The sequence below is a fragment of the Calypte anna genome, chromosome 20 (genome assembly GCF_003957555.1).
Source record: "Calypte anna isolate BGI_N300 chromosome 20, bCalAnn1_v1.p, whole genome shotgun sequence".
In the NCBI taxonomy this organism is placed as follows: domain Eukaryota; kingdom Metazoa; phylum Chordata; class Aves; order Apodiformes; family Trochilidae; genus Calypte; species Calypte anna.
Genome location: NC_044265.1, coordinates 13,607,223 through 13,628,178, shown reverse-complemented (window position 1 = coordinate 13,628,178; position 20,956 = coordinate 13,607,223). Strand labels below are relative to the sequence as shown.

At 54.5% G+C, this 20,956-nt stretch overlaps 1 protein-coding gene across 4 annotated transcripts in view; it reads right to left on the bottom strand.

Annotated features, from left to right (window-relative positions):
• Positions 1-6,092: 6,092 nt before the first annotated feature.
• UCKL1 (uridine-cytidine kinase 1 like 1) overlaps positions 6,093-20,956 on the bottom strand; it is a 20,914-nt gene continuing 6,050 nt past the window's right edge. For 2 of the 4 annotated variants that reach the window (XM_030462795.1, XM_030462792.1), the window contains exons 2-15: positions 19,528-19,721; positions 18,886-18,992; positions 18,438-18,608; positions 18,137-18,208; positions 16,905-17,094; positions 16,426-16,487; positions 15,205-15,221; positions 9,950-10,048; positions 9,207-9,300; positions 8,823-8,885; positions 8,219-8,341; positions 7,680-7,787; positions 6,937-7,093; positions 6,093-6,478 (exon numbers count right to left, since the gene is read on the bottom strand). In XM_030462795.1, the coding sequence (XP_030318655.1) occupies positions 6,402-6,478; positions 6,937-7,093; positions 7,680-7,787; positions 8,219-8,341; positions 8,823-8,885; positions 9,207-9,300; positions 9,950-10,048; positions 15,205-15,221; positions 16,426-16,487; positions 16,905-17,094; positions 18,137-18,208; positions 18,438-18,608; positions 18,886-18,992; positions 19,528-19,721 (1,534 nt within the window). In that variant the 3' untranslated portion in view covers positions 6,093-6,401. Of the gene's footprint in view, positions 6,479-6,936; positions 7,094-7,679; positions 7,788-8,218; positions 8,342-8,822; positions 8,886-9,206; positions 9,301-9,949; positions 10,049-12,043; positions 12,064-15,204; positions 15,222-16,425; positions 16,488-16,904; positions 17,095-18,136; positions 18,209-18,437; positions 18,609-18,885; positions 18,993-19,527; positions 19,722-20,956 lie in introns of all 4 variants that reach the window. The other 2 variants (XM_030462794.1, XM_030462791.1) reach the window with 1 other exon arrangement.

Genomic DNA, 20,956 nt, shown 5'->3' with positions numbered 1-20,956 from the left:
TTTTCCACCGCTTCTCTCCTCGGGGATTGGCACCCACGCTGCCCCATCCCCACTGTCACCCGGGGATGGGCTGCAGCCACCTCCCGGCTCCCTCCCCGCTGCAGGGGATGCCCCGGGGATGCCGATGGGGCCGGTGCTGCCCGTCCTGCTCTGGAGAGAGCATCCCACGGGGTGACGGACCTGAGATTGACCCTCAGGTGTCACCATTCTCAGGTCAGACAGCCCCCGAGGTGCCCCTCGCGTGGGCAGCTGCCGAGGCCCCTGTGACACCCCCCCCAAGAGCCCCCAAAACTCGGAGGAATTTGGAAAGCAAAGCAGAGGAGGCCTTGGCTCTGCCTTCCCACTCCAGCTCCACTCCACTTCTGCCTGGATCAGCTCCTTCCCAAGGGATGCTGGGGGGATGCTGCTTTCCCCCGGGGGTGCCAGGGGCCAAGGCTGTGCAGAGGAAAAGGGGGTTCGTGGGGGGGTTTGTGGGGGGCCAAGCCAGGCTGCAGCTCACCCTCCCTGCTGTCCCCTTTTTTGTGTTGGTTCCCACCTGGCAGCACCCAGCCTGGCCCTGGGCTCAGCATCCCAAATGGGGTGCTGAGAGGGGCAGGAGGAGGGAGGTGTCCCCAGGAGGGGACAGGTACCCCATGGGCACAGCTGGACAGAGCCAGGGGTTAACTCTGTCCCTGGAAGCAATGGGGAGCCTGCCTGCACCCCAGAAACCCCCCCATCCAGCACCTTCCTGCATGCCAACTGGGGTCCCCTTGATGCCATTCCTTGGGCCAGGGAGGAGCAGATCCTCCTCCTGCTGCTCCCAGGGCTGCAGCCAGCAGCAGGAGCTGGAATTCATCTCTCTGGGCAGGTAATATTGGGGTTTGGTTGGGTTGGGTTTTGGTTTTTTTCCTGCTTTGGCTTCCCAAAGGTCTGGGATGCTGAAAATCCTTTCCCTGGGGAAGAGGGAGCATGGCTGAGGGGTCTGCTGGAAGTGTGGAAAAAAAAAAATAAAATAGAGATGTTAAAAACTCATCAATTAAAGTGAACGAACTAATTAAAAAAAAAAAAAAAATCAAAGGAAGGTTTTTTACTTCCTTGGCACCAGGCAGGGCTGTGAAGCTGTCTGAGAAAAGCACAGAAGAATCTGTGACCCATTTTTAGCCCCTTTCTGGATTTCTGCCTTCGTTCGGGTCCTACCACGTCCCCATGAGGATGGTGTGGGCTGAGGGCACCTCGAGGTTCCCCACATGGAACCAAGATGAGTTCAGCAGAGCCCCTGGGGATCTTCCTTGGGGGGCAAAGGAAAGAAAAAGATTTCAGGGAGGAGCTACAGGAATTGCAGAGCCTCAGCTTCAGCTTCCTAAATAAATTGCACAGCTGCAGCTTCCTGAAATCCTTTGCTGGAAATCTGTGCCCAGTTGTTTGGTTGGTTGGTTTGGGGTTTTTTTTTTTGGGGGGGGGGGGTGTTAAGCTTAATGTAAGTTTACATTACAGACTTGCAAAGACCAAAAGGAAAAAAAAAAAAGGAAAAAAGCCAAATACAATTCTTTTCTCTGAGCAAGGTGAAGTTTTAGCAGGAAGGAGCTGAGCAGAAACCTGCTGAGGCCATGGGAGAATAATTAGAAGTTATTCTTGGTAATAGGAGAAGGAGGGGGTGCAGGGCAGCCCCTGCCTTACCTGCCAGCCTGGGATGTCCCCCCCTGTGCCAGCTGCCAGCTCCTGGTCCCTCTGTCCTGCTCTCCTCCACCCTGTCCCCCCCAAAGTGGCTTTTATGCCCTGGCTGTCCCCCTGTCACCCTTCCTGCTGGTTTCCTGTTTGTCACTCTGGGTGCTTGGGCTGAAATTTCCATTGCATGCTGGATGGATGTCAAGCAAAAGAACCAAAAAAATAAAAATATATATTAAAAAAACCCCAAAACCCCAACCCCAATGTTTGAGCAGTTTCACTGGAACCTCAGTGAGTGCCCACGGGGGATGGAGAGGATGCTGCAGAGCAGCCTGGCCATGAAGCTGCACCCATGGGTGCTCTGTGCTGAACCACAACTTGTGGTGCTAGAGAGGAAAAAAAAAACCAAAAACCAAACCCCAACACCTGGTTAAGTGAAGCTTCTGTCTGCAAACTCTGCTGCTTTTGTACCCGAGGCTCTGCGAGTTCTCCTTAGTGCTGTTTCTCTGGAATGAACACTAAAGGTGGCAGCAAGGGAGGGAGAAGAAACTCTGCAACTTTGCTGGGACCTGGGAAAGGAAATAGCATCTTAAAAGAGAAATAAATAAACACCCTCCTGGAGCTCTTGCTGCTGCTTTTTGGGGCTGCTGTACCAACGTTCCAGGAGCCTTGTGATTTTAGATGACTTTAAAGGCTTTCAAAGGTCTCTGCTTTCTAGAGATGCCTCTGTGGTGAGTGCCCCTGGCCAAGAAAAGGGGGGATGTCATCCAAAAGGGGGGTGACAAAGTTTCCAGTGGGTGAGACACAGAAATGAAGCTTTTTTTTTAATGATTTTTCTCCTTTTTTTGGCAGTATTGTGCTCTGAGGAGCTGGGGGATGGAGCTGCCAGGAGCTGGGCAGGTAGAACCTTCCTGCTCAGTTCTCAGAGAGGGCAGGTTCCAGGCCCTAAATTCTGCCCTTTTCTGTACAAGTTGGGAAAAATAATAATAAAAAAAAAGCAGTTACCTGGCTGGGAAGGAGCTGAAATCCTTTGTTCTGAGCTGATTGATTTCCAGCCCCACTGAGCCCACAAATGGGGCAAGCACTGGGGCCACCTGGGGCAATGAGAGGTTTCACCTGGTCCAAAGAAACCCAAGTTCAGCTGCTGCAAATACAACCCAGAGGGGCTTGAGTTCTTCTGGGTGTGCCTGCCTCCAAATGAGGGGTTTCTCTTTGATGGTCAAGCAGATGTTGTTCTTATTTTTGTGTGTTTATTTTATTTTATTTTATTTTATTTTATTTTATTTTATTTTATTTTATTTTATTTTATTTTATTTTATTTTATATTTTATATTTTATTTTTATTTGTTTTATTTTTTGTTTTGTTTTATTTTGTTTTATTTTATTTTATTATTTTATTTTATTTTATTTTTATTTGTTTTGTTTTATTTTGTTTTGTTTTATTTTATTTTTTTGTTTTATTTTTATTTGTTTTGTTTTGTTTTATTTTATTTTGTTTATTTTATTTTATTTTTATTTGTTTTGTTTTATTTTTTGTTTTGTTTTATTTTGCTTTATTTTATTTTATTTTATTTTATTTTATTTTATTTTATTTTATTTTATTTTATTTTATTTTATTTTATTTTTTTAACTGCTCCCATCCAGTTTTGGTGAGGAGGGGATGGGGCTCAAGATGCCTCTGCCTGGTCTGAGCTGTGGTTTGGGTGGCTGTGGGTGCTGGGCAGGAAGCCAAGCAGAGCTGGTCCTGTGGGGCTGGGACCCCAGAGCTAAAAAAGCCAGTTGACTTTGGGAGGTTTGGTTGTGTTCTGGTTTTTTCTTGGCTGCTTTCCTGTGAGAGCTGAAGCCTGGCCTTGCCAGGGTGCACAGTGATAAAAAAAAGGGATTTTTAGAATTTCTTTTTTTATGTGTGTGTGTGGTTTGGTTTCTTTCTCCCCCCCCCCCCCCCCCCCCCCCACTGTTCCTCCAGTATCACAAACAGAATAAATTCATTTTCTGGTGCTGCTAATGGTGGGGTGAGGGGTCTGGGGGGCTCTCTGGAGCGTGGCCAGAGGAGGCTGAGGGGCTCTAAGGGGATGGATGCTGAGGAGGATCCAGGATGGTGCTCAGGGACATTCCTGGTGGCACTGAAGAGGCTCAAACCACCTCCCCACACCTTTTGCTGCTGCATTTGCCACTGGGAAGCTCCATCCAGGATGTCTGGAGGAGGTTGGGATGATCCATGCCAGGGCTTTGTCCCCATCCTCAGGGATGTGCTGTGGGGATTTTCATCCCCATGGTGGCCCCGGGGAGCTCCTTGTCACCCCCAGGCAGCCAAGGGGATGCTGGGGACATCCATGGGAAGCCCAACCATGGGGAAGATGTGGGAAGAAGAGAGGGAGAGGAGGCACTGGAACGGGGTGGATTCTCCATCCTGGAAGTTTTGAAGCTGACTCTGGATGTGTGGTCTGGGAAGCACAGGGGGGGAGTGGATCAAGGGTTGGAGTTGATCTCAGAAATCCTTCCCAGGTCTGGGATTCCATCTGGGATTCCAGGTCTGGGATTCCATGGAGCCTCCAGGCTCCTCCTGCCCTGGCAGCCACAGCTCCATGGAGGAAGCTGCTGCTCCATGGAGCCAGGGATGCTGCTGCCCCTTGTGCCACCCCTGCAGCCCCCCCTGTCCCCCCCTTTCCTCCTCTCTGTGTTTGTGCTCAGGAGCTCTCCTGCCTCCCACACAAGGAGTTATATTTAGCAAACACTCATCAAGTGTCACTGCAGCTCCTGCCAGGGCTTTCAAGCCCAGGGCTCAGCTTTTCTCCTGCAGGAACTCAGCCCCACGGCTTCTTTTCTTTTTTTCTTTTTTTTTTTTTCTTTTTCAGATGCTCTTGAGACTTCTACTGCTGCTATTTGAGGCCAATCACACCTGAGCCCACACAGAGCCAGCTCCAGGTGATTCTCCAGACCACCCCCCCCAGCTCCTGCTCCAGCTCAGCCCTTCAGGAGCCACCTCCCAGCCAGGGACCCCCCCCCCAAGGGACCCCCACAGGGTGCTGCATGGGTGCTGTCACCCCAGGGAAAGGGTGGGTGGGTGTCAGGAGGAGGGGGCAGTGTATTTTCAGGGGTGCTCAGTGGCAGAACAAGGGGTAATGGGCACAAACTTGGCATCCTGGGCTGGCTCAGGAACAGCGTGGCCAGCAGGTCCAGGGAAGGGATTCTGCCCCTGTGCTCAGCCCTGGGGAGGCCACAGCTTGAGTCCTGTGTCCAGTTCTGGGCCCCTCAGCTCAGGAAGGAGATTGAGGTGCTGGAGCAGGTCCAAAGGAGGCAACTGGGCTGGGGAAGGGATCCAGCACAGATTCTATGTGGAGAGGCTGAGGGAGCTGGGGGTGTTGAGGCTGGAGAAGAGGAGGCTCAGGGGAGACCTCATCACTCTCTGCAACTCCCTGAAAGGAGGTTGGAGCCAGGGGGGGGTTGGGCTCTTTTCCCAGGCAACTCTCAGCAAGACAAGAGGGCAGGGTCTCAAGTTGTGCCAGGGGAGGTTTAGGTTGGAGATGAGAAAGAATTTCTTTCTGGAGAGGGTGATCAGGCATTGGAATGGGCTGCCCAGGGAAGTAGTGGATTCTCCGTGTCTGGAGATCTTTCCAAAGAGCCTGGATGTGGCACTGAGTGCCATGGGCTGGGAACCACGGGGGGAGTGGATCAAGGGTTGGACTTGATGATCTCTGAGGTCCCTCCCAACCCAGCCCATTCTATGATTCAAACTTGGCTGTAAAAACTCCACCTGAAGCTGGGGAGGAACTTGCTGAGGGTGGCAGAGCCACTGGACCAGGCTGCCCAGGGAGCTGCTGGAATCTCCATCCCTGGAGACATTCCCAACCCACCTGGACACCACCCTGTGCCACCTGCCCTGGGCTGGATCATCTCCAGAGGTCCCTTCCAACCCCTGAGATGGTGTGAAAGAAACAGGGAAAGAAAAACGTTGGTGTTGAGCCCCAGAGGTGACAAATTTCTCTGCTGAAAGCCACTTCCTGGGGCTGCTCGTTTCCTCCCCACACTCTTGGCCTCTCTCTGTGGCTCCTCCTGTTGCTCCCCAGGGTTTGAATTTTGCCTTCCCTGAGTGCTGCTGCCCCAGGCTTGAGTGCTCATTGCTGGGTTACACTGAGCAGCTTCAGTCCAACTTTGAAGCTTTGATTTATTTTTTTTTTTTCCAAGGTTTCCTGGGCTGGTACCAGCTTCCTGGAGACCCTTAGGAGACCTAAGGGAGCAAGCTGGGGTCCAGGTGAGCAGCTTCTGAGCTGGAACAGGGTCTGGGAGCTTCCCAAGCTGAAGGAGATGGGATCCCAGCTGAGCTCCAGCTCCTGAGCTCGGAATTGCCTCTCCTCAGGTCCCAAGCTTTCACTTGGGGGGCTCACAGCACCTCCCAGGGTTGCAGATCCTCCTGGGCACCCCCTGGGGTGTGACAGAGAACGGCTCCATTCAAGAAAACCAGAGAAAAAATTTATTATTTTTTTTCTTTATAAAATCTCTCCAATAAGTTACATAGGCAAATATTTAAATTAAAATAAATTAACTCCTCTCTAAGCTGGGACACACGACTGTCCAGAAAGTCAAACTAGGATTTCTGTTTCTCTGAAAAAATATGCCCTAGATCTCCAATGTAAGATTTGAAAAAAATATCTGTGCTGGGGGGCTGGGGAGGAGGAGGGAGGAGAAATCTGCAGTGGGCAGAGGGGTTAAGGTGCAGTGCTGCAGCTGCCTCTCACCAGGGGCATCTCCACATCCAGCTAAGTGCTCAGAGCATCTTCATCATCACTCCAGTCAGGGGGAGCATCCGTCCCAAAGTATCGATCCCCGAAATTCCCTGGGAGGAGAGAGAGAGAGGGATGGAGCCATGGCAGAGCCCTGCCAGCCCCCAGCCTGCCCTCATCCCAGCAGGAGAGGACAGAAAAGTGGGATCAGCCAAGAGCCTGCCCAGCACTAATGCTCCTGGGGCAAGGGGGGATGCTGGGGGAGCAGCCCCTGGCAGGAGGGTTCCTGGCAGAGCAGAGGTGAGGAGAGAAGAACACAGAGAGCTTGGAGAAGGTGACATTTAGGGAAGGAGGTGGGACAGGGCTGCTCCAGCTGTCCCAGCCCAGCTTTTCCCCCTGGAGCTGAAGGAGGCTCAGGGCAGGTGCCATGGCACCCACATGGCAGCAGGACCCTGGAGAGGCAGTGGGTGCCCTGGGTGAAACCAGGGCCCCTGATAACCCGGGCTTCATCTTTACAGAGTGGGACAGAAGCCTGGAAAATCACCCGCCCCCTGGTTTTCCTCCTGCTCACCAATGCCAGGGATTATCCGGAACAGGTCGTTGACTTTCTTGTCCACAGCTGTGGTGATGATCTTCACCCGTGGAAAAGCATAAGCCACGGAGTGGACACCCATCTCTGCCATCAGCAGGGAGAGGAGGAAGATCTTGTCCTCTGGGACATCATGATCCTACAGGGAAGGCACGGGGAGAGCTGAGGGGAAGGGTCTCCAGGGCAGGGTATGGCCCTTTCCTCCAGGGAGCAGCAGTCTGAGCACTCAAGGCTTTTATTGGAGCCATTTCTCCTCCTCTCAGCCAGCTGGAGCTCCTGGCCAGAGGACCAAGAAGCCACAGAATCCCAGAATCATCTAGGTTGGAAAGGACCTTTGAGATCCTCAGCTCCAACCCTTGACCCACTCCCCCTGTGGTTCCCAGCCCATGGGATGGAGAAATCCATGGGATAAAAACCTCCAGGGATGGAGAATCCCCCCTTTCCCTGGGCAGCCCATTCCAATGCCTGAGCACCCCCTCTTTAAAGAATTTCTTCCCAATATCCAACCTAACCCTCCCCTGGCAGAGGCTTAAGACCATAACTTAAGTCCAACTCAAGCCAGACTGGATTTCACCCAAAGGCAAAGGTGTCAGCACCTGGTTCCAGCCACACCAGCTCATGCTGGTTCCCTTTCTTTGCAGTTCCAGCACAAGGTTCCCTCCAGCTGATGTCCTGCAGGTTATTAGGGAGTGAAGCCCCCCCTGCCCCAGGTCCCAGCTCCATACCAGCAGCACCCTCACTGCCATCATGGCTGCAGCACCCGTGGAGACCGTGCAGTCCATGAGGATGACGTGGTCCTCACTGATGTCCTTGGGCAGCCTCAGGTAGTGGAGCTGGGCAGGAGGAAGAGGAGGAGAGAGAGGTCAGCTTGGGGGCTGCAAGCTCCAGGGGCCATGCAAGGGGCTGTCCTGGCAACCCCAAAGGTGCAACCCAAACCCTTCCTGTGGAGGGGTGAAGGATCTCTGGTGTGTCCCTGTCTCTGTGAAGGATCTCTGATGTGTCTCTGTCTCTTTGAAGGATCTCTGATGCATCCCTGTCTTTCTGAAGGATCTTTAATGTGTCTCTATCTTGGTGACCCCACTGGTAGGTCCTGGTGGAAGCACTTGGGCCACCAACCCATCCCCAGTGCCCACCCGCCCACTGGCACAGCCCACTTGAGGAGCTTTCAAAGCCCACAACGCCTGCCCAAATCAACTCCTGGATGGCTGGAGAGGTCTGAGGAAATGACTGGGTCCCCCTCCATCCTGGTGGCCCCCAGGGGTACCTCTGGCTCTCCTGTGTTGCAGTTGGTTTGGATGAGGATGGTCCCGATGCGCACGTCCTTGCAGACCGCCCGCAGCGCCGGCTCCATCGTCTCCCCCGCCCGCAGGATGGACACCCCGGTGATCTGCAGCACACAGCAGGGCCAGGAGGAACCCCAGGACCATCAGAGTTGGAAGAGAACCTCTGGAGATCTCACCTGTACAGCCCAACCCCACTGCTGGAGCAGGACTGCCCGGAGTGCATCGCTCCGGAGGCAGCGATGGAGGAGGAAGGGATCCTGGGGGGGTTGGAATGTCTCCAGGGATGGAGACCTGGGAATGTCTCCAGGGATGGAGATTCCACCACCTCGGGCTCTGCTATCCTCACAGTCAAGAAGTTCCTCCTCATGGAACTTGCAGTGTTCCAGCTTCTGCCCACTGCTGGGCACCACTGGAGGCTCCATCCTCCTGCCACCCACCCTTTAGGAATTTATAGGATGCACGGGGCAGGAGGCACACACCACCCCAGTATGGCACTGGGCCTTCCACCCCAGGCCTGATGGAAGCCCCAAGAAGCCAGGGGTGTCCTTCCACTTCAGTTGAACAATTCCTTTTGTCCCCACTTACTTGTTTCCCACTGTACGTCCTCCCTTCGTAGTCCTGGCCCTGTGGGGTCTGGACTGTGCAACTCTACAAAAAAAAAAACCACAAAAAACCATGGAGAAATGTTACCAGGAGCTCTGAGCTGGCTCCTGGAAGAGCCCTGGTCCCAAGGAGCCAGCCAGCTGGTCTACACCCTTGGAAAAACCAAGGCTGGACAGAGGGTTGTCACCCAGGGCCACCCCATGGATCCCAGGGGAGCTCTGATCCTTTTCCTTCAAGGAGGAAAGGGCTGATGGAGGTTAGAGGAGCAGTGCCAGGATCCTCCCAGCTCCTGAGCAGCTCCAGGCTAGGAATCAGAGAGGAAATCCCAGGCCTGATGCCCACCCCCAGCTGCACCCCTGAACCCACCTGGAAGGGGAGCAAGGAGAGCGCGTGCTCGATCAGCAACCGCATCAACCGCTTGGAGTAGAAAATGAACTCATCCCGGCTGGTCTCCTTGTTCCTAGAGAGGGGAAAAGCAGCTGGGGACCAGAACATCCCCCTGGAGATGCTGCCTGAGGTCAGAGGATGAGGAGGGAGGAGGAGGAAGGAGAAGGAGGAAGGAGAAGGAGGAAGGAGAAGGAGGAAGGAGAAGGAGGAAGGAGAAGGAGGAAGGAGAAGGAGGAAGGAGAAGGAGGAAGGAGAAGGAGGAAGGAGAAGGAGGAAGGAGAAGGAGGAAGGAGAAGGAGGAAGGAGAAGGAGGAAGGAGAGGAAGGAGGAGGAAGAAGGAGGAAGAAGGAGGAAGAAGGAGGAAGAAGGAGGAAGAAGGAGGAAGAAGGAGGAAGAAGGAGGAAGGAGGAGGAAGAAGGAGGAAGAAGGAGGAAGAAGGAGGAAGAAGGAGGAAGAGGAGGAGAAGGATGGACCTCTGGCTGGCAGCATCTCATCTGCACAGGGTCCACCAGCTGAGCCTGGAATTGCAGTGTCAGCTTTAAGGTAAAAGGCAGAAAAACTGTTGGCAGGACCATGGAGCAGCCATGGCACAGCTCCTGGGTGCAGGGTCCTGCCCTGCCCAGTGTCCCCAAGCCACAAGGACGGGGCAGAGACAGAGATGGGATTTGGGAACCCAAAGCAAACCAAGCCCACCCCAGGAGACCCCGGTGCTGGGGCTTTACCTGATGATGGTGTGCATGCCCCTCACCTGAGGGGTGCTCTTCAGCACACTGAGGGTCTGAGGAAGGGGGTGGCACTGGTGGGCAGAGGCCAGGGCAGCCCTGAAAACCAAAGCCATGGTCAGAGCTCCAGGCAAGGCTGGCTGCAGGCTGGGGCACAGCACACGGCCAGAGCCATCCTCCCAGATGTCACCTCCTGCAAACACTGTCCCCTCCCAAGGTCACCCTGATGGGAAAGGGTCTGCTTCCAGGGAATGGGACATGGAGCAGGTGATGGGAAGGGGTCTGCTTCCAGGGAAGGGGTCTGCTTCCAGGGAATGGGACATGGAGCAGGTGGAGCTCAAGGAGCTGCTGGGCAGCTGACCCAGGGTTGCTCCATCTTCTTGGTTTCTACTGGTTGGGAAGAAAAGTGGAATAGAAAAACCTTCTCCTGCTCAGGAGTCTGATCTGGTGGTGGGTCCTGGGCTCAGAGGGTGAGCAGGAGATGTTGTGGGCATCTCTGTGCCACAAATGGCAGGAATGGGAGAGGGAGCCAGGTCTGTGGCATTGGACATGGCTCAGTGCAGAGCCAGGTGGCAATGAGACCATTTCAGAGAGCTCCTGGCCCATTCAGGGAGAGTCAGATTGACACCAAATTGGGAACAGCTTCAAGACTTTACAGCTTTGTGTGACTCATCTCCACATAACTAACAGGGCTGGGAGCTATTCTGGGATCAAGGGAACACCATTCATGGGGAACTGCACAATGGAGCCCCATTAGTCACCTCTCTCTTCAGAGCAGCTCTAATGAGATGGAGGTCACATCTACTCTGGTTTCCACCAGGCTGGGCAGCATGGACCAAGTGACTTTGTCTGGGAGGAGGGCTGGGCTCCAAAATTCACACATCAGATCACACACGTGCCAGCAGCTGCATCCCCATCAGAGAGATGCTGGGGGGAGGAGGAGGAGGAAGAGGAGGAGGAGGAGGAGAAGAGCAAACAGACAAAAGCACTGAGTGATTTCAGACTTCAAATCAAGCAAAAACCTGGATTAATTTGCAGATGCACACACAGAGGCACAGAAGCAGAGAAGGAGACAGAGAAGATGACTGAGCAGGAATGGAGGAGGGCAGGGTGAGATGACTTGAGGCCTCCATCCACAAAGCCACCTCCTGGTTTTGGCCAACCCACACCCAACCAGCCATCCCCAGTGGGTACTTAAGGGCTCCTTTTTGCTTTTGCCATCTCAGGTCCTGGTGTAGCAGGGGAGGACTCTGCAGGAGGGCTCTGCTCCCATGGCAGGGATGCCCCCCAGGCCCCACCACCTCTTTGGGACCCTCAAGGTCCCAGTCCTTGAAGTGAAGCCAACCCCCTCTGTCTGACACCACCACGGGGGTTTTGCTGCCTCCAGAGATGCTCCCACAGCACCCAGCAGCACCTCTGCCCCTGCCTCCCTCCTGGGGACAGATCCCAGGGGCACAGTTCTCATCCAGCCCTCTCTGAACACCTCCAGACCCATGTGGTGGGTGAGGACCTGAGCTTTGCCTCCAGGTCCTGGAGAGGATTTCTAGCAGGGGAGGAAGGCAGAAATCAGCCCCCCAGCAGAGCCCCAAACCAGAGAAGCCAGTGGGGTCACACACCTGAGCCAGGGCCACCTCTCCCCTCCATCACTGCAAGCACCATGTCCCAGGGGATGGGATGGGAAGGTTCTCCTACCCCCACATGCCTGGGAACACCTCCCCTACCCCCCCCCAGAGCTGCCAACAGCCCCCAGGGAAACTCTGTCATCTTTTTGTCACCTCCCACACCTTTCCCTGCCACCCACACAGGGGCTGGTGCTGAGTCTGGGGACATTTGGATGCCAACCCTGCCAGGACCCCCATTCCCAAGAGCCTGGGGATGCTGCTCAGTGTTCTGGGGGGGGTCCCTGGGGTTGCTTCTCGAAGGTCCCATTTTTGGGGTCAGGATAAAGATGTTCTCTCCAGCCCCCCTCAAGCCCTGGCAAAGCAGAACCCCCTGAGCTCTCTGCCTGGGTTAGTAATGCAGCAAACACAGCACCCCAGGTGTGTCCCCCCCCTGTTAGTGTCACAACCCAAACACTGCCAGCAGCCTCCTCACATATCCCAGCGCAGCTTCCTCTGGTCACCGGGTGGGAGGGATGGCCAAGGGAGGGCAAGGCAGGAGACACCAGAGTTTAAGAGGAGGGGGGGACAAACAGACACGAAACAAAGGAAAAAAAAAAAGCACTGTCATTAGTCAAAGAGGGGGGGAAATGGCCCTTGGGAACCTGTGGCTCTGGGACCAGCCCAGCCCTGCACAGACACCAGTGCTGCTCCCACACTGACCAAGCCTTGTCCTGCTTCTCTCCATGGGGGGAAAGCTCCATCCCTGGAGTCACAGCAGGGACACTGTCCCAGCTCTGTCCCAGCTGGTGCCACACGCAGGAACCTGGAGGGCAAAGCTCAGCCCCCAGTGACCAAAGCCAAACCTGCAGAACCTTCATCCAACCCACTGGAGAGATGATCTGCTCCAACCCTGGGGAGCCTGGCAAGCCAGGAGCACAGGGAGGATCCCAGCCCTGAAGTGAGCATTATCCAACTGGGAAGAATTCCCTTCCCCTGGCCCTGCCCTGGGATCAGCATCCCTTGGATCAGCCCCTCTGCTGACCACCAGCTCACAGCCTGCAGGGAGACCCTCACCCAGCCCTGCCTGGAGGGCTGCAGGCAGCAGCTTCTCCCATCCTCCTGAGCACCACAGAAAATCCAGGCTGGCATGAGAACAGCAAGAAAATGCCTCACCCTGAAAACTTATTTTTTCCTCCCCAGAACAAAAGTTTTAAAGGAAAAAAAAATAATAAAAAGAAAGGAATAAAAAGAGAGAGAGGTGACCATCTCTCAGGAAGAGCTTCAGGGAACATCCTCAGCTCTTTTTTGAGCATGCTACCAAGCAGGAAGCAGACAAGAGACATCCAGCTACAAAGGGGCTGATGCAGCCAAGGCATTTCAAACACGTACAGAGGCTGCTTTCAGGGCTGACATTTCCAGCACGGGCTATTAAACTGCTCCCTGGGCTGGTATTTAGAGACACAACTGGCAAAGGGCATGCAGAGCTGATGGAGAACCTGGGGGTGGGGAATTATTGATGGGAGAGGGGAGCTGGGCTAAAAAGAGTTCTGGGTCCCAGGGCTAGGATAACGGGGCAGAAGGGATGGAGAAGAGGCTGAGAGCCTCAGTGGGAAGGGGCTCCAGGAGAACCTCCCACCTGGGCAGGGATGGAAAGGGGGTGCCTGGGGGTGTTTACATCCCCAGCACGTGCAGGTTTACACACATGGAGACAAGAAATATTTTAACTGCAAGGACACCAAGGTCTGACCCCTGCTTGGAGGGAATGCAGAGGAAAGCAATGATGCTCCTCAGCAGCCAACACCTGGAGGAGGAAACCAAGGCTTGCAGGTCCAGGGAATGGCACCACTCTCTTTGACCTCCTCAGAATTCACCTGTTTGACCAGCTGAGAGGCAGGGAGGAGAACTCCTTGGCTGTCCCAGGCATCCTCCAGGTCAGCAGCAGCAGCCAGAGCCCAGCCTGGAGGTTTGAGCTACCAAAGGTTTGGTTCTCCCAGCCACAAAGACCTCGTTGCAAGAGGCAGGGACATCAGAGCACCAACTGGGACATGTAGATGAAGCAAGACAAGAGGACAGGGAATTGTTTGAGGTGAAAAGCCTGATGTTTGCCAAGCACAGCTCTCCTGCCACACATCTCTCCATCCACCTGGCTCCTCTCCCAGGCTCAGAGCCACAGATGGGAAACTGCAGCAGCAGCAAAAGCACAGGGACTCCAGGAGGGTAAACAGACTCTTCCTGCAAGACATTTTTTCCAGGCTTTCTGGCAAAGGCATCACTGGAAAGCACAAGTCTTAACAGAACATAAAAATATCTGCAGCTGTGGATATCACGGAGCTATTTCTGGAGGTCAGAGTTACCTTCCCAAACCTGCTCTCATAAAATTACTAAAGCTTTCTTGCCATGTTATTAAATACTTGATTTTTAAGGTGCATAAAAAGATCACCTGTACTGAGGGTGATTTGATTAAACACAAGAACCCCTGGAGAGAAAGGAAATCTTGTGTGTGTGTGTGTGTGTGTATGAACTGGGGGCTGGACCAGGTGACCTTTAAAGGTCCCTTCCAACCCAACCCATTCTGTGATTCTGTGGTACATACCCAGACACACAGGACACACACACACACACATCCATCTCCTCTCTAGTATTATCCCTGCAATTTTTTTAACCAACAGCTTTCTCCCTACACCCAGGAGCACCTTCCCACTGCACCTCCAGACACACAGGCACCTCCTGCTGTCTGTAGGGAAATGTCAGGCCCTGTGGTGTTAAACAAGCAAACAGAAATAAAATAAAACAAAACATCCAGTTGCCTCATCTAGGAAATGAATGGCTTGAGCAGAAATAAGCCAAGCAGAGGGCTTGGGTTTTTTTATCTCTTAGGTATTTTAAAAGCTTGTTGTAAACCAAATGTAAACCTTAGGGTTACTTGTGCTAAGTGATTCCATGCAAGGATGGCGATGGAAATGGAAACCCATCTGCAGTAGTGCAGCCCCTCTGCTTCCTACAAAATACTTGGAAATTCAGCTGGCTGCTTAATGGAAGCAAGAGAGCTGAAGTCCTCTCTGGATCCACACACTGAAGGGGTTTAAATAAATCAGTGTACAGCTGACAGCATTCACCTGCAGACACTGAGAAATCAGAAATCCAGCTGGATTAGGGCCCAAATATTCTGTTAGTGCCCAGGCAGTGGCTGTGCAGCCTTCAGACACTGCAGAAGTGGGTACCTCTCACCATGTCAGAGCTGCTGGGCTCCTCCTGAGCATTGGAGCTGAGCCCCAGCACCTGGCCAGGGGCCCAGGGCTCCCATTAGCCCCCAGGCTTACTCTAATAATTGATGTTTAATGATGTTTAATCATCAGGGAAGGAGCTTGCTGGGAGCAATCGTTGGTCTTATGAGGATGAAAGGAAATTAAAGAGCATCCCAGGATGAAGAGCAGAGAGAGTTGGGGTCCCCAGCTAAAACCCTGCCCCAGCCTTGGGAGTCGGGATGGGAACATCCTTAGGGAGAATCCCAAAGCCAAGGGTGAGGTGGCCTTTTTGGTCAGCTTGGAGGGTGATGAGGCCAGGAGCTATCAGTCTGGGCTGCAGGTGAGGGTTTGGCCAGGCAGTGGCTGGCACTGGAAATGCTGCAGGGAAGGACAGAGTGAGGGCTCTTACCTGACACTGAGTTCCCGCTGCGGCAGCAACACAAAGACACAATGCACTCGGCATTAAGCATTGCCAACACCAGGGCGGTTCAAGACAAAAGAAAAGGAAAAATAGGAATATTTTCCTGCAGTCCCATGTAGCCTTTTCCCCCTTCTTCCCCTCCTCCCCCCCCTAAACAAAGCCAACCCCTCACCTGGCTCGCTGCAATCTGTTTACTCCCTGCAGCATCCAGCCGGGAGCTTTCCCGGCCAGATCCTGGGAGCTGGGAGAAAAAGCAACTTCCCTGCTCCTGTCCAGATCCCAGGGCCTGGGAGAAACATCCATCTCCCTGCTGCCAGCCCTCCTCAGCCCAGAGCTGACCGTGCCAGCCCTCTGATCCCTGCTCCTGTGACCTAGGGCTGAGGAGGAACCAACCTCCCAACCAGCCAGAGCTTTTCCAGATGTTCTGGGAAGGGGATCCTGCCAACAGAGCTGGTGCTCTGGAGCAGGAGGCACGATGCTGTCCTGTACCAGGGGCTGAGCAGCTCCTGGGCTCAAAAAGATCCCTGGGAATGGAGCCCTTTGCTTTCCAGCACATCCATCTCCAGGTCATGCTCCTTCCACCTCCCAGGATGTGGCTCTGAGCATCACCACAACTGAAAGCAGCAAAGCTACAACCGTGGGGTGGGAGGAGGAACAGCAACACACAACAACACTGTTCCATCAGAGGGTCCCAGGTCCACAGCTCTGCTCAGGGCTGGCCCAGCACACACAGAAGAAGATTTAAATCCAGTGGTGGGGAAGTGATGGGCGAACGTGGCTGGATCAGGGAGCTCAGGCTGAGCATAAAACATGAGAAGACTTTGGGTTTGGTAACAACATGGAAAAGTGGGCTCTTGATTGGAAAGGAGTGAAGAGGAGGAACCAGAGCCAAGAGCTGAAGTACTGCAAGGTCTGGGGTGATGTTGTCCCCAGGCAGGGAGGACACATCACTCAGCTCACTGTCCCTGGATGATCTGCTCTGCCAGGGAGGGGAGGAGGCTGCTGCTGGACCTTGCAGAGGAACCTGCACTAACCAAGCCTCCTCTGCTCAGCTGGAGGGAGTAAAGATGGGAGGGGACAACCAGAGCAGGGGGGGAAGCCAGGGCATCCCCACCTCTGCACCCAGAGCACTGCTCCTTGCAGTGCCACCACTGCACGGGCACTGCTGGTCCCACCAGTAACACCCAGAAGGAACTGGGCAGCTCTTACCTCTTCCAGCTGGCTGTGGACGTGCTGGACAATCAGGTCAATGGCCACTGTGTTTCCACTCCCTGGAGTGAACCAGAAAAAAAAAAAAAAATCAGAGACAGCCTGCTCAGGACCAAAGTGCTGGCAGTACCCAAAGCAGGTTTTACCCCCCAAGCTCCTCACTGTGTTCCAAACCCCCCCCATACTCCTGCTTCCAACCTGCTGCCCCTTCCCTAGCACAGCATCACCCAGCAGGAGACACTCCTGCTACTGTTAAATGATATTTAATAATTTATTATTGAATATCTAGAAGCCCCCTCTAGCCTTTAAGTTGCTGAGCTGCAGGAGCTGGCAGGGCAGGAGGGAAAAATCAGAGACTTTTGCCCTGGTCCCTGCAGAGGGACCTTTCCTATGGCACGGGACAGCCACTCCCCAGCTGGAGGGTGCTGGGACTGGCCCAGGGCAGGGGGATGGGGTCTGTCCTGCTTGGGGACAGGTACCTCTGGGCACGACGATGTCAGCCAGCCTCATGGTGGGCTGGATGTACTGGTCAAAGGCAGGTTTGACAAACTTGTTGTACTGCTTGATGACCCCCTCGATGTCCCGGCCCCGCTCGCTGATGTCCCTGCGCAGGCGGCGCACCAGGCGGATGTCGGAGTCCGTGTCCACAAAGATCTTCAGATCAAGGAGCTGGAATGAGAAGGGAGGGAGCAAACCCCACCAGGCTGGGTGTTTACCTCCAGCTGACCAAGCCCAGCACTTTGCTCTGCGGGTTGTTTAAGGAGGAGGGAAAAGAAATGAAATGAATGCCCGGGACACAAAGCAAAGGCTTCACCCAGGCTCATGGAACTGCCCCTCACCTTGGGAGGACAGGGGTCACCCATCAGAGACATCCATCCATCCATCCATCCATCCATCCATCCATCCATCCACCCATCCATCCACCCATTCACCCACCCATCCATCCACCCATCTACCCATCCATCTACCCATCCACCCACCCATCCATCCACCCATTCACCCACCCATCCATCCACCCATTCACCCACCCATCCATCCACCCACCCATCCATCAGGGCAGGGATGCTGAGAGGACACTCCTGGGGGATGTATCCAGCTGACCACTGGAGGTCATCATTGCTCCAGAAAAACACAACCCAAACGCTCCCTTGGCAGGGAAAGGAACTCTTCTAGCCTGGGGTTGGCTGGGTGGGTGGTGCAGGGCTTGTTCCCTCCCACAGCATTTTGCATCTCTCCAAAAAGATCTCCCAGCAAAGCCCGCAGGGCTGGAGGTGCCCACCCAGCAGCACAGATTTGGCTTCTGAATGCAGAAGCTAGGGGAGCAGCATGGAGGTGGGGTCCTTCTTGTCACCACCAGGTCACCACTTGGCTCCTGGTTCCTGGGAACAACTGACTGAGATCAAGGTCTCTGCTGGAATGCTTGAACTCTCCCTGCAAGAGCCAAGGCCTGGTTCTCCTGCCCCCCAAAGCACTGCAGGAGCCCATGGAACCTGGAGCAGAAAGTCAGCTCCTGGCTGCTGAACCTCAGGGGAAAACTCTCTCCCAGCATCTCCCCCACCTGGCTATGGGGTGGGGAGCTGACCTGCTGGGGTGATGCCTGAGGACAGGGACCCATCCAGCAGTGCCCAGGACCCCACAGGCACCAGGGACTCTCTCTGTGCCCTGATGTAAGGCTGCAGAAGAGGAAGACTGATCCCAAACTCCTCCTCACCTTCAGGAGCTCCTTGTCTGCGAATGCCATGATGCCCTCAAAGATGATGACGTTGGCACCATACAGGGTTTTCTGGGGAGGCAAAGTGGATGTGGTCAGACAGAGAACACGTGTCCAGAGCAGCCCCACCATGGAGTATCTCTCCAAGTTGTTAGTGACCATGACAGCAGTGCTGCCCTCCCAAAATCTGTGCCACGAACCAGCCAGCAAGCCAAGGGACTGCACGAGGCTGGATGGGTCCAAGGAGCAGCCCCCTGCCCTGCCCTGGTGCTCCTGTCCCACCCCCTTCTGTGTCCCATACCCATTCCTTCTTCCTGCTGTGGGTGGTGAAGTCATAGATGGGGATCTTCACACTCTTGCCTTGCTTCAGCTTCTTCAGGGTGGAGATGATGAGGTCGAAGTCGAAGGCATCAGGGTGGTCAAAGTTGAAGTCATTGCTGGCTGCCTGCTCCTGCTGCTGCTTGGTCAGCACCTGCCCACAGAGGGGGGGTCACTGCCCATCCCCACCAGAGCCTGTCCTCCCCACCACCCTGCCCAGCAGCCTCTCCCTCTGCCCCAGGAACTGCTCTGAAGGGGAAATCAGGAACCTGTCACTCAACCCATCAATCACTAAATCAATCACTCAACCTATCCACCATTCAACCCATCCACCATTCAACCCATCCACCACTCAATCCATCCACCACTCAATCCATGTGGTGTTTCCCCACCAGTGGGTGAATTCCAGGAAGCTGGGCATGCAACCTCACCTTGTAGAAGGAGTCCATGGACAGCAGAACCACCCAAGGAACATCAAGAGCCTCAATGATCATGGTGGCCACCGTGGTCTTCCCCGAGGCACTGCCTCCCCCCAGGCCTGCCAGGGAAATGGAGGTGAAGTCATCAACCCCAAAATTTGCTTTTCCAACCACAAATCAGAGGCCAGGTCCTGCTCTGTGGCACTGAGTTGGAGGAACCTCCAACGAGGGGGACCAAGAGGCACGACCAGGGACTGATTATCCTTGGAAATGTCAAATGTCACACACTGTCAAGTGCCAGCAAACACTGGGAACCCTTCCTTGGATGCTTGTGTAACAAGTGGGGAGCTGGCAGGAGAGCCAGCCTAGAATAAATCCCTGGGATCCCTCGTGACAACCCAAAGAGAGTTGAGGGAACAACAAGCCAGGACTGTGCTCTGCCATCCTCCATCCTCCATCCTCCATCCTCCTCCTCCTCCTTCCTACCCACTCAAGGGTAGGGTACCCACTGCTCGTCTCTCCAGCTGACAGCCTGGAGTCAACCTCAAGTTCTCAAGGAGTTTGTGGGGCAAGAAACTCCCCCCAGGATCCCCTGGAAAAAACCCCAACAGGCAGCACCAGGACTGAGCCCATCCCCGTGGTGCCATCACCCACCGATGACAAAGGCTTCTTTGGACTGTGTCCCATGCTCGTTGTACCAAGGTGGCCTCCCAGCTGTGTAGATGGTCCTCTTGCTGGTCCTGAGCAGGGGGGGCTCAGACTTGCACTGGCTGGTGGTCCTCTTTCGGGGGGGCTTGGTGGAGCCCACTGCAGGGTACAGTCTGTCTAAGGATTCAGCACTGCTGTTGCTGGGGTGAGGAGGAAGGAGTTGGGTTACTGGGGGTGAAGGGTTGGCTTTAAACCCACCCCAGGGAGCTCTCAGAGGCAATGAGGGGGTTAACACAACCTGTCCTGACACGAGGAACTGCTTCAGTGTCAGGGTGGCAGAGCCACTGGACCAGGGTGCCCAGGGAGCTGCTGGAATCTCCATCCCTGGAGACATTCCCAACCCACCTGGACACCACCCTGTGCCACCTGCCCTGGGCTGGATCATCTCCAGAGGTCCCTTCCAACCCCTGACACCTTGTGATTCTGAGGTGTCAAGGTGGGATGGAAGCCAAACACACAGGCTACAGCTTCACCATCCTCATCCTCCATGCACAGCCCCTTCCTTCTCCCCACACTTACCCAGACCCCCCCATCTCCCACCTAGACCCCCACATCTCCCACCCAGACCCCCATATCTCCCACTCAGACCCCCACATCTCCTACCCAAACCCCCACATCTCCCACCCAGACCCCCACATCTCCCACCCAGACCCCCACATCTCCCACCCTTCAGAGCTGAGGACACCCCCCCAGCAGCCCAGGGCCAGGCACTGGGGCTGCCAGGCTGTTGGATCTGGCACTGAGCGTGGCCAGTGCTGAACCCTGATAAATGCCTCCCTCTTATCATCCCTCCTGCTGCAGCCCAGGCAGGGAGAGGAACAAACCAGCCCCTGGAGCCCTTTCCCAGCTTGGCAGCAGGAGAGCAGTGGCTGGAGGTGATCAGTGGCCCCTGGCCAGCAGATAAAACTGCAGCCAGAGCCTGGGGATGGGGAGGGTTATTTATCCATTTATCCAGCTCCTGCTCCTCCCCACTCACTGCCTCCCTGGGAGAAGGTGCAAAGAACTCTGCTCACGCTCCCCAGCAGTGTCTGGGCTGGAAATGAAACCTCTGCAAGGTCAGAGAGCCCCAAGGCACTGAACACACCAGACCTGGCACCCTCAGGCACAGCCCAGCAGAACCAGCAGGGCTTGGGGACCTCTCTTGTTACTTATTTTTGCTCTTGAAAGGGTTTAAACTGCAGGGCTTTACAGATTTGGGGTTGATTTTAAGCTGTTTTGGTATGAAGATTAACTCCCCTTCCCTCCCCCAGTTCATTTTGGAACAATTTTAGATAAAGATCCAACATTTCAGACCAGCCATCTGTACATAAAGCCCCCCCCAGCAAACCCTCCTGAGGCTCTGTTGAACCCTTCTGAGCAGCCTGGAGCCCCAGGA